We start from the raw sequence: 12,417 nt of genomic DNA, 5'->3' as shown, positions 1-12,417 counted from the left end.
GAAGCCGAGAAACACCACTTCCTTTATCACCAATCCAGAAAGGATTGTCTCCACTCAACCGCCAGCCCTAAGTATCAGCCCAGCTAAACTCACGGGGCTTCTTCCTCTCAGGGAGAGCTCAGGTGACCCCAGACCCCAACCTGACTGACTGGCTCCCATTCTGCTGGAAAAGGTCAAAGCATGTGGCTGACCGATGCTGATCTGGCGCCCCTCCCTAGTGCCAGAGGGGCAATGACTGGCCTGAGACTTCTTTCTCCGGACAGAGCCTAAATCCATCTTTGGGATAAATCAGAATATAGCAAAGAAACTCTATGGTTATCACCCAATTTGGAGCCAGGACTTCCATTCTGAGTGGGCGGGTCCAGGCAGGGTGGTAGGGTAAGGGCAGGACAGGTAAGGACTACCCAGCTAGCGCCTAGGTGGCTGTGTGTCCTGGAGGAGAGCCTAGGGCAGCCTGGAGAGGCACAGTTAGTGAAAGAGCCACAGTGCTCCTGTCTGGTCTGGAGCCAGTCACCCAGTCCAGCCTCGGAGCAGGGTGGCCTCAGGGCAGGGTAGCCCCAGCACCCCTCCCAGTGCAGAGGGAGCCACCCCTCTGGAACGAAGGGACTCTGACGATCTGTGAATTCTCCAGGCCTCATTTGGGAATCTGATCTCTTTGGTGGAGGGAATGAGCAAACTTCAGGGAGGTTGGGTAACTTTCACAAGGTCACAGAGAACAATCAAGTTTAGAACCCAGGTCTGAGATCGAACTCTTGGCTTCCTGCCCCTCACCCATCCTGTGTGTGATATGAGGGTTTTGCCCAGGGCCTTCCATGTACTAAGCAAGGCTCTACCACCAGGCTCCATCCTGGGAACAATCCACAAACGCTGGGCCTCGATTGTGTCCTGCTCACAAGGAGGGGAAGCACTGCCCTCTTAAGCTCACAGAGGAGGATGGTCATGTGTGTTTGCAGACTCTGCTGCCATGCTAATGGTTCAAAATGGACCTGCTGAGGAGTCAGATATTAGAGTGGTATATTATTTGTGTTTTAATAAATAAAGTTTATCTGAAGATCTGAGGGCAAAGCAGTCCACCCTAGTCAGCCATACAGGCCAGACAGTGGTGGCACACACCTTTAATCCCCAGGACTCGGGAGACAGAGGCAGATGGATCTCTGTGAGTTCAAGGACACCCTGGGCTACACAAGATTGAATTTGTTTAAAAGAGAAACAGAGGAGCTCACATGAAGGTGGTCCCAGCACTTGGGATCACACGTCTTTAATACCAGCACTAGGGAGGTGGAGACAGAAGTGATATGGCTGGGCAGAGAGAGGAATAGAAAAGGGAAAAGACAAGAATTCAGCAGAGAGCGGAGGCTGAGGTTAGTGGAGAACATTGCAGGATTGTCCCTTTGTCTGAGCCTTAAGGTAAGATCTCTCTAGTGGCTTGGCTGCTTTGACTTTCTGACTTCAGTTTGAACCCTAATATCTGTCTCTGGGTTTTTAATACTCGTGCTACAAGACAGGGTGGGCAAGCCTTAAAGCTGGCAGAAGAAATGTGAGTACCTGAGGGACAGGAGGGCCTGGAGGGACAGAAGGTAGGAGTCTGGTCATATGGCCAAGCCACTCTGAGCTGGAGCCAGGATGCAGCTGTGGGAATGAAGGTTTGGATGAGCAGGACAGGACCAGCTCCCTCCAAGTTATCCTGTGCTGCCTGTCCTTCCTCTCCTCCTAGCCTGTCACCGTGGTGGGCACCCACACACTTGCTTTAGAATTAAAGGATTGTGAAAACCGAGAGTGATAGGGAGCTAAAAGGGGGCGGGCTCTACCACTAGCGCCAACAGTTCGGGGATGGGGCTGTCTCCAAATGGCAGCTTCTCCTGGGCTTACTCGGACATTTCAACTAGAATCTTAAAACCCTCATCCTGGAAGGCCAGCCTTCATGGTAACCAATTTAAAGGAGGCTTGAGCTGGCTAAGGATTTGAGGCCCTAGACTACAGAGTTCTGTGACAGACAGTTGCTTGGTCCTGGGTTCAGTCCCCAGCCCTGGGAAAGAAGGAGGAAGAAGAGAAGGGGGAAAAAAAGACTTGGAAACCAAGGACCTTTGGGAAGTAGGAAGGCTGATCTTATCTACTGGACTCTAAGGAATTTGGCAGGCCAGGGAGGGAGTGAGGGGCTCTCTAGAGACTGGGCTTGGGGCCCAGTCTACCTCCCCCACTCTGAAGCCAGATCCTTCATTACTCATAGCCCCACAATAAGCCCCTGCCTTAAAGAGATAAGCCCATTCCGGACCAGAAAACTAAGGAAGCAGCTACTAGTCCCGACCCCCTGGCTTTCGTCCACATAACAGATCTCTGAAGCCACAGCCCACGTCTGAGGAGGTGCCACATTCAGGAGAGGAGGCTTCCCAGAAAGTGAGGGTCCTCTTTCCATCATAAACAACTAATCAGCCTGCCCTGGCTCGGCTTTCCTGCACACACTGCACCTTTGTCCAGAGAGGCTGTCTGGAGGATCACCACCGACCCTGCCCGTCAAGATCCTCCTGAGAGGCACCTCTCTCTCCAGTCTCCTACCGAAACAAGGGCAGACCTTTGGAGGTAGGCTAATTCTCCTCCTCTGATCTCCGGTTGGGAAAAAGTTGAGAGACTTGGAGGAGAGTGCTCCCTCTGGTCCTTGGTCTTCCTCCATCTGAGTGAACAGATGAATAAGGCATAGGAGCTGGCCCATGTAATTCCTAGGTCGGGGTCTAAGGGCAGTCACAGCAGGGACAAGCAATTGTGTGGGAGACGAGAATAAACAAGCTGGAACGGCCAGGAGCTAGGGTGCCCCCCAGAACCCAGATCCTCTGCTGGCAGTGGATGGAACCAATGGCGCTTGGTGGCCGGTCCAGAGCTTTGGGGTGCAGTCGGAGGGTCCCCTTGAGGAGACCCCTACTTTATCCAGAACCTCCACTGGAGAGTTCAGCCTGAGTGTTACCTTGGCCCTGCCAGGCAAAGCCGATGCCTGGGGAAGGCTAAGCAGCCTACTAAGAAGTTCAGTCTTCCTAAGGGACCAGGAGAATGGAGCAGACTCCTCCCCTGAGCACAGCTGGGGGTGACGGGGAAGACCAGAGACCACCAACCCCAGGCCCAGAGGGACAGCATGGAGTCAGCCTATTAGGCTTTTTAGAAAAACAGGACTCTCAGTATGAATAGATTCTGGAAAACGTTTACTGAAGGTAACCACGTGGGGAGGGTGGGAATGGGGGGGGGGACTCAGAGGGGGCGGGAAAGGGCAGCTTTTCTTCCCCCATGGAACACTTATTTCTCCTTGAGTAGCCAAACAAGTCCTGATCCCAGCAGTTTGGGGGCTAGATTCAATAAAAATGCCGTCTGCTGAGGCCAGAGCAAAGCCACAGAAAATAAATACTTTGTGGCTTGTCGCGTCTTCTGCCTCCTGGAGCCCCAAGGGCCCTTCTATTGCTTGTCTGCGCAGTGGGATATGGACTAGTGTGGATTTCTTTCCCAGCCAATCAGCTTCCTTGCCCCAGTTAGGACCATTTAAAAGTCGGTGAGTAGAGTTTCCGGTGTGGAGAGAGGAAAACAGAGCATATTTGGTTAAGGAAGGAAAAAAAATGGGAGGGCGGGTAGGGGGAACTGCAGAAAAAATTGATTTCTTTTTTCTCCAAACCAGCAGGTACTGGATTGTCTAGTTTGTGAGAAATAGTAGTAATCTTTGGGGTTCGGCCTACCCCACTCTGGTGCTCCAGGTTCCTAGAGGGCCTCCTACACTGGAATTTGCTACCGGGCCCCAGGTGCCGCAGGCTTCTGGGGCGACCATAATGCCTGAAAAATATTCGGGTCCACATATAAGCAATAGGGAGTCGAAGTGACAAGGCCAGTTAAATGGAACAGACCTTTACAGACAGGACAAGGGAGGAAGGGCTGGGAGGGAAAAGTGAAGACTTTTTTTTTTTTTTTTTTTTTTGATTTTCGAGACAGGGTTTCTCCGTAGCTTTTTTGGTTCCTGTCCCGGAACTAGCTCTTCTAGACCAGGCTGGCCTCGAACTCACAGAGATCCACCTGCCTCTGCCTCCCGAGTGCTGGGATTAAAGGCGTGCGCCACCACCGCCCGGCAAAAGTGAAGAAATTGATGCCGGTTAAAGGCAGCCGGAAACCAGGAGTCAGGCATTCACCGGTGATTAAACCCCACGGGGAGCTGGGCAGAATCCCAACAGGTGAGGCTAAGCAAGTGGATGATGGAGAGTTCCAGAATAGCCCGGGCCACAGAACAAGATGCTCAATGAAGCAAATAACTGAAACCAAACCTGGCGGTGGTGGCGCACGCCTTTAATCCCAGCACTCGGGAGGCAGAGGCAGGCGGATCTCTGGGAGTTCGAGGCTAGCCTGGTCTACAAGAGCTAGTTCCAGGACAGGAACCAAAAGCTACGGAAAAACCCTGTCTCGAAAATTAAAAAAAAAAAAAAAACCGAAACCAAAACAAACAAACAAACAAAACCCACAAAAATGCGCTGCTTGAGAAGGCAGCCACTGAGCCTAAGCACAGGTGCATCCCCACGGCCTACCCCTAGGGAGTAGGGCTGGCTGCTTGCCCTCTGGTGAAATCAACTGCAGCTCTCCAAAACTATGAAAATCAAAACAAAAAAACTACTAATGACCTCACAGCTGGGACTGGTAGCTGGCTGTAGAGGGAAAACCTGAGGGGCCCTGTTTTATAAAAAAGAGAAGGAAGGGAAAGGAGGGCAGAAGGTGTCACATGTAGTCTAACTCTGTCCTCACTTTAGAAGCAGTGCATCATGGATGGTTTATAGTGTGTGGGAGCAAGAGCTTACTCTCTTAGTAACTAGATGGACAACTAGTCAAACATGTCAACTAGTCAAAATTCCATGTGTCTAAACCACCACCACCCCACCCCAGAAACACAGCTTAAACAGGAAAAATAAAAAGATTCAAATCCTGCTGTTCTACAGGACAAATACCTTGTTTATTGGGGAGCTTTAGTGAAGCCATTAAACTCTTACTTTCTGTACTGTAGCACGAATTCTAATTGGTATTAATGATAAAAACCCAGAGTCAGATATAGTGGTTAATGATGAAGATCAGAGAAGCAGAGTGGCCAGTCACTAGAGAGTTCTTTTACCTCTACCAATAAATGCTCAGACTAAAGGAGGTCTCTACAAAACCTCAAACTGAATCTCTTTCTGAATCTCCTAATCCTCAGACTGCATCTGAGCTCTTGTCTCCTCCAGCCTCATATTCCTCCTCTGCCCAGCCATATCACTCCTGTCTCCACTTCCCTAGTCCTGGGATTAAAGGCATGTGGCCCCAAGTGCTGGGATCACCTTTGTTTGAGGTGTTTCTCTTTTAGACAGATTCAATCTTTTTTTTTGATTTTTGGTTTTTCGAGACAGGGTTTCTCTGTAGCTTTGAAGCCTGTCCTGGAACTAGCTCTTGTAGACCAGGCTGGCCTCGAACTCACAAAGATCCGCCTGCCTCTGCTGGGATTAAAGGCGTGCGCCACCACCACCTGGCTAGACAGATTCAATCTTGTATGTAGCCCAGGGAAGCCTTGAATTCACAAAGATCTGTCTGCCTGTCTCCCGAGTTCTGGGATTAAAGGTGTGTGCCACCACTGCCCGGTCTCTGTGGCTAACTAGTGGCTTAGCTCCACTTTGATCTTTAGGCAAGCCTTATTTGTGAGATCACAAATATCACAACATGGTACAATTCTAACCACCATTGTACAGCAATATTCAAATTTGCCGATGAATAAAGGTGCCAGAAGGGAAAATAACGGTGTGCTGCAGCTTCTATAAGAGAGGTCTTCCTGATTCTGCAGTAGCAGGGGGGAAACATGTGGTTTCAAAACAGTGGCATCCTGGTTCATCAGCACAAAAGGCACTGACTCTTTGGGGAGGTCCAGCTACAGAACATTTAAATGGGGTTTGTGAGCAAAGAGCTACAACTTCCTTAATGGCAACGCAGACCTGCTGCAACCGGACCCTGGGTCTGGGGCCGAGAGAATGGCTCTCAGAGGCAGTGAATGGACCTCTAATATGTTGGATTGGGAGGAGCAAGAAGGCAGGGACATGTTGGCCCTAGCCACGCCCACTTAGCATTTTTAAAAAAAGGGGACTCTTCTGGTCAGAAAATAATTACAGATACCCAATAAAGACAGATTCAAATAAAAAAGACCTCTGAATGGGTCACAGTGTTGGATAAATGTACGTAGGCTTGGGAGAGAGAATAAAATGAGTATAGAGAATTATAAAAAGAAGTAAAGAGTTTTAAAGAATAAAGCCTTTAAAGAGAGAGTACAGACAGTCATAGATTAAAGAAATTAAAAAAATAAGCCATGTAAAGATGGAAAATACACAGAGAGTCTGGATTATGTATATTATTGTGTTTTCTTTGAATTTTTTGACTGTAAAGAAGCTAAGTACAGAGAGATGTTTCATTGTATGGGCTGCTAAGCTAAACCAACATATATACTTTAAAGGTATCTTGATTCCAAAATTTGGGTCTAAGGATTTGTTGCTTTGGAAAAGATGTCCTTTTGTTTCCACAGAGGATGAGAACCTGTGGAATCCTTCCAGATTAATTGACTTGATGGACCAAGACCACCCAAAAGGTCACTGTGAATACCCCTCAAAATTACTTTACCCAACAAAGAGCAGGAAGCGATTTGGAGACAACTACACCCAAATTCCCAAATATTATTTATAAATGTTTGTTTACATTTAAAGAGGGATATGCTATACATATGAATACTTTGCATTGGTATGTATCTTGGTCTATTGATACAAATTTAAGGTCAATTTTGTTATATGTGTATATTTCTGCTCTTGATTAAGGTATTGTGTTTTGTGCAGCTCATTTAAAAATGTAATATATAATTAAGAAATACAGGTTAACAGATAGTCATTTATAATAATCAAGCTTGTAGTTATGTTAGTTAGGTTTTCTAGACATAGCTATATATTTCAGTTAAATAGGTACTCTTCAAATCTTTTAGAGACCTTTAAAATATGGCATTTAAAGTGTTTTAAGAACTTGGGACTTTTCATGACAGTGAGACACATCTGCTCCTGGCAGCACCAATCTACTTCAAGTGGATGATGGGCACTGAAGAGGCTCCTTATGGCATTGGTTAGCCATTTGGGCAAGAAACTGCTCATGCCTGGACTGCTTGATGCTAGGCTGTATGAATTGGTTATGCAGGACCCACAGAAAAATGACTGCTGAACTTGCTTAAAGGTTGAGACAATCCTTTGGGGTTCCTGCTTCATGAAAGAGTCTGCCAGACATTCTCTAGAACACAGAAAAATGTGACTGACAAACTGCCAATATAGGCGGAACTGTCTTTGAAATTTCCTGTTTCATGGAAAAGTCTGCAAGACACTATGGGCTGAAAATGGATGCCCAACAGTACAGAAGAACTTTGGGTGACTGTTCAGGTAGTGAGATGTCTCTGTCAATTCTAGAGTTTTGGAAGTTGCTTACAATGCACTTCCTGTTTACTTAGGTAATATTATATCCTTCTGGAGTCTTTGATGGAGCTGAAGAATAGATAGTTATAATTATAGTTTTCCTTAGTTATGATAAAAGATAAAGTAGATATAAATGCTGCAACTGTAATTCTTGCTTGATACCTGTTTTGTTATATGTAATTTTACTATGTTAAAGTTAAAACCATCCTATTTACTTAAACAGAAAAGAGGAAATGGTGTGGGAAGTCCTTCTGTATATGTGCTGCCTTTATTGGGTAATGAATAAAGAAGCTGGCTTGGGCCTATAGCAGGGTAGAACAGAGTTAGGCCAGGAAAACTAAACTAAATGCTGGGAGAAAGAAGGAGTCAGGAGACACCATGTAGCCACCACCAGGGACAGACAAGCCAGAACCTTGCTGGTAAGCCATAGCCACATGGTAAGACACAGATTAATAGAAATGGGTTAAATTAAGATGTAAGAGCTAGCCAATAAGAATCTAGGGCTAAACTGGTCGGTGGTGGCATACGCCTTTAATCCTAGCACTCAGGAGGCAGAGGCAGGCAGATCTTTGTGAGTTCGAGGCCAGCCTGGTCTACAAGAGCTAGTTCCAGGACAGGCTCTAAAGCTACAGAGAAACCCTATCTCAAAAAAAAAAAAAAAAATCTAAAAAATCTAGAGCTTAGAGCTAATAGGCTAAGCAGTGATTTAATTAATACAGTTCCTGTGTGGTTGTTTTGTGTCTGTGCAGCCAGGAACAAACAAAAGGGCTCCTACAACAATAACTGACAAAAATAATGAGCACTCAGCCACCTACAGCATGAGGCCTTTCTCCCTTCACAGCACTCTGAAGTCAGGGGACATCAAAGCCCAAAGAATGGTGGGATTCACACAGAGGAACCACAAGTCACTGGACAAAGGGATCAGCAGAAACTCAGGCAAGGTTTGCAGTCGAAACCGAGCATAGCACCTGCTCTGAAGGAGACAAACCTTGCAGGTTTCTCCTTCCGATGAGCAGGGAGTGGAGACACACCACACACAGCTCTTCTGCTGGTCTTCAACCCTGGGACACAGGAAGTGATGTGGGCCCTGCCCCTGGGTCGGTATCAGTGCGTAGTTACTTCCTGGGTTCAGACCCTAGACCATATGTCTCCCATTTCTCCATTCCACATGCTCTGTGTATTCCCCACCCCAGCCACCCCTACACGAACTCATAGATAATTCTGCAGTGCAGACCAGAAGGGCTGCAGTGAACTCCGTGTAGTTACCGAGCACTCCAGAGGTGGCCAGTGCAACCCAGGAAGGTCATCTTCAACTTCCTTCATTTACATTTATACAGCCACAGGTAGCCAGTGGCTACCGTTTCTGGACAGTACAGTGACCCTGAATGGCTCTGCCAGGTCCTCCCAGGCTGCATCATGAAGCAAGAAGCTGTTCATGGACCAGTTGTGTATTCATCCAGGTCATCCAGGCAACAGATATTCAGCTCCTATTGTGTGCCAGGCAAGAAGAGACTGCCATTCCTTATTACACCTGTAAGAATGGCCAAGATCAAAAACACTGATGACAACTTATGCTGGAGAGGCTGTGGGGAAAAGGGAACACTTCTGCATTGCTGGTGGGAATGCAAGCTGGTACAGCCCCTTTGGATGTTAGTGTGGTGATGTCTAAGAAAATTAGGAAACAACCTTCCTCAAGACCCAGTAATACCACTTTTGGGTATATATCCAAAGGATGCTTAATCGTGCCACAAGGACATGTGCTCAACCATGTTGATAGCAGCTTTGTTTGTCTTAGCCAGAACCTGAAAACAAACTAAATGCCCCTCGATAGAAGAATGGATAAGAAAAATGTGGTACATTTATACAATGGAGTACTACACAGCAGAAAAAAATAGCGACAGCTTGAACTTTGCAGGAAAATGATGGATCTAGAAAACATTATTTTTAGACGAGTGGTGGTGGCGCACGCCTTTAATCCCAGCACTCGGGAGGCAGAGGCAGGCGAATCTCTGTGAGTTCGAGACCAGCCTGGTCTACAGAGCTAGTTCCAGGACAGGCTCCAAAACCACAGAGAAACCCTGTCTCGAAAAACCAAAAAAAAAAAAAAAAGAAAGAAAGAAAGAAAGAAAACATTATTTTGAGTGAGGTAACCCAGACACAGAAAGACAATTATCACATGTACTCACTCATAGGTGGTTTTTAAACATAAAGCAAAGAAAGCCAGCCTACAAACCATATTCCCAGAGAACTTAGACAACAATGAGGGTACTAAGAGAGACTTACATAGATATAAGCTACATGGGAAATAGAAAGTATAAAAAGACAAGATCTCCTGAGTAAATTGGGAGCATGGGGACCTTGGGGGAGGATTGAAGTGGGGAGGGGAGAGCCAGGGAAGGGAGCAGAGAAGAATGTAGAGCTCAATAAATATCAATAATAAAAAAGAATTGCTAAATAAAAAAAGAAACAAAAGAAGAAGAGACTGTCTTGTTCAATCCTTTGGGGAAGCTCCCAACATGATTTTCAGTCTTCATCTCCTTGCCAAGTCCTCTTGCCTCCTAGGCACTCAGTGGTATAGTATCTGAACCCTCAGACTTGTTAAAGATGCAAAAGCATTAGATGTCCTGGCCCCAGTCCTCTTGGCAGGGCAGGGGTCTATACTGGAGACTCCCATGGGAATACAAAGGCAATGGCAGGTGCTGGTTTATAGTTTAAGAAAGGGACGACAAGCTCATAAGAATTTAGATCTTAGCCAGAACGGCTATTTCCCAAGAGCGTCTGCAGATAACCCAGGGAGGTCTGATACCATAAGCCTTTTTATGGTGACTCCCTCGGGAATTCTGCAGGCAGCTGGCTTTCCTGCCACGGAAGCTCAAGACAAGAGAAGTAAGAGGCAGGCAGGGCTGTAACAAGTCCCCCTTACTCCGGCCCCTGTGGCCTTGACCAGGGTGTTCCACCCGTGAACTAGAGACCACCATCCTTAGCTTCAGTGCCAGGGCAGCTGCCAGAAGAATCCATCGGATCTCCCTAAATGGGACAAGGACAGGGCGTCCACAAAACAAGGACATTTAGACTTTCCAATCTTGCCTTTGGGAACACCACAACTTGGAAAACATGGTTCTAATTTCCTATTAGTCCCATGTTCAGAAAATGCTTAAAGTTACTTCTAATTCAGTGGGTTTATTTGAGTACTTTGAAGATTTTCTAAAAAGTGTAGTTAGGGAGGACTCAGTAAAAAATAACAGTACCTGAGTTTGAGGGCGAGCGTTCCAGGCTTGGATTCCTCAATTAAGTTCAAGTGTCTCTGTTTAAATCAACTTAATGATCTATTTAGACCCTGGTTGCTTTAAGAGCAAGCCAAGTACAAGATAGTCTCAGGGAGCTGGGCAGTGGTGGCATACTCCTTTAATCCCAGCACTCAGGAGGCAGAGGCATGTGGATCTTTGTGAGTTCGAGGCCAGCCTGGTCCACATAGCGAGTTCTAGGATAGCTAGGGCTACACTGAGAAACCCTGTCTCAGAAAAAAAAAAAAAGTCTCAGGGAAACTCTGCTTAGCTGGAGAAAGAGACAACCAACTAACCAAGATCCCAAGCAACTAAATAAAATGCCAGGGGGGTCAAGCATGGTGGCACTGAACTAAGGTGGGCACTGAGAGCCCAGCAGGGACATGATATTGAGTAGGGTGCCTAGACATCCAAAAGTAGGGAGAAAAGACAACAAGAACATTAAGAAGGCTGTGATGTGCACACCGGCCCAAAGGAAGCAGAACATGCTATCAGTCTGTGGGTGGTCCACGGGCTTGGAGAGGTACGGTGTGGGTGTTGGCTTGGCTTCGGTCCCCACCCTAGCAAGAGGGTCTCCTGGGTCTGCACTCCACACTAATACGATGAATTCCTTGGGCAGAAAGAATTCCATGTGTATTTATTTCTGTCTTAATTTGGTCTGTGCTGGCTGCTGTGATAAAACGCTTTGACCAAAGCAGGTTGAGAGGGGTGGGGAGTTTATTTTAGCTGCCGACACGGTCCATCATCAAGGAAAGTCGAAAACGATGGGAGACACTGTATTCTGGGTCATGCTTAGCCAGGCTTCTTTTCTTGATTATTTTTTTTTAAGAGCTGTTTTTTTTTGTTTGTTTGTTTTAATTGTGTGTGTGTGCAGGTAAGTACAGGTGCCCATGGAACCCAGAAGAGACGTCAGAGCTCTTGAAGCTGGAGAGGCGGTTCCTACATGCCTGGTATGCTGGGCTCTGGATTCCAGTCCTTTGCAAAAGCTGCACACCGTTCTGACGGACGAACCATTTCTCCAGCCCCCCAGACAGCTTTTTATACAGCCCAGGACCACCACAGTACCGCCCACAGTGGGATGGACCCTCACGTGTCAGTGCACAATCTAGACAAGCCCCAGAGACATGCCCACAAGATCGATCTGAATCAGGCATTTCCTCAATAAAGGCTCTCTTCTCACATGGCTCTACGTTACGTCAAGTTGACAATTAAAGTTAATTAGGACCATTTGTTTTAACTATTTTTATATTTATTTGTATGTGTGTGAGTGTGCATGTGTGTAAGTGTGTGTGTGCTCACACACCACAGTATGAAAGTGAAAGACAAAGGACAATACTGGGCGTGGCGGCGCACGCCTTTAATCCTAGCACTCTGGCAGGCAGAGGCATGAGGATCTCTGGGAGTTTGAGGCCAGCCTGGTCTACATGACAAGTGGCAGGTGAGCAGGGCTACATAAACAGAGGTTCTCAACATGACCCTTTGGGGGGAGTAACCTTTTCACAGGGGTCACCTTACATTAACAGAAAACACAGGTATTTGCATTACAATTAACAACAGTGGTAAAATTGAAGATATAAAGTAGTAACAAAAACAATTTTATGCCAGGCGGTGGGTAGCACACGCCTTTAATCCTAGCCTGTGGAAGGTGGATCTCTGCGAGTCCA

The 12,417-nt window shown here is 46.8% G+C and overlaps 1 protein-coding gene across 1 annotated transcript in view; it reads left to right on the top strand.

The window, feature by feature from the left end:
* The window catches only part of Dym (dymeclin), a 312,012-nt gene extending 300,308 nt beyond the window's left edge, over nt 1-11,704 (top strand). The window contains exon 19 of the mRNA XM_057789035.1: nt 11,628-11,704. Coding sequence (XP_057645018.1) covers nt 11,628-11,675 — 48 coding nt within the window. The 3' untranslated portion in view covers nt 11,676-11,704. The remainder of the gene's footprint in view (nt 1-11,627) is intronic.
* Nucleotides 11,705-12,417: the final 713 nt, after the last annotated feature.

Source organism: Chionomys nivalis, chromosome 14 (assembly GCF_950005125.1).
Source record: "Chionomys nivalis chromosome 14, mChiNiv1.1, whole genome shotgun sequence".
Classification (NCBI taxonomy): domain Eukaryota; kingdom Metazoa; phylum Chordata; class Mammalia; order Rodentia; family Cricetidae; genus Chionomys; species Chionomys nivalis.
The sequence above is the reverse complement of the archived record's forward strand: the minus strand, read 5'-3'. Positions and strand labels throughout refer to the sequence as shown.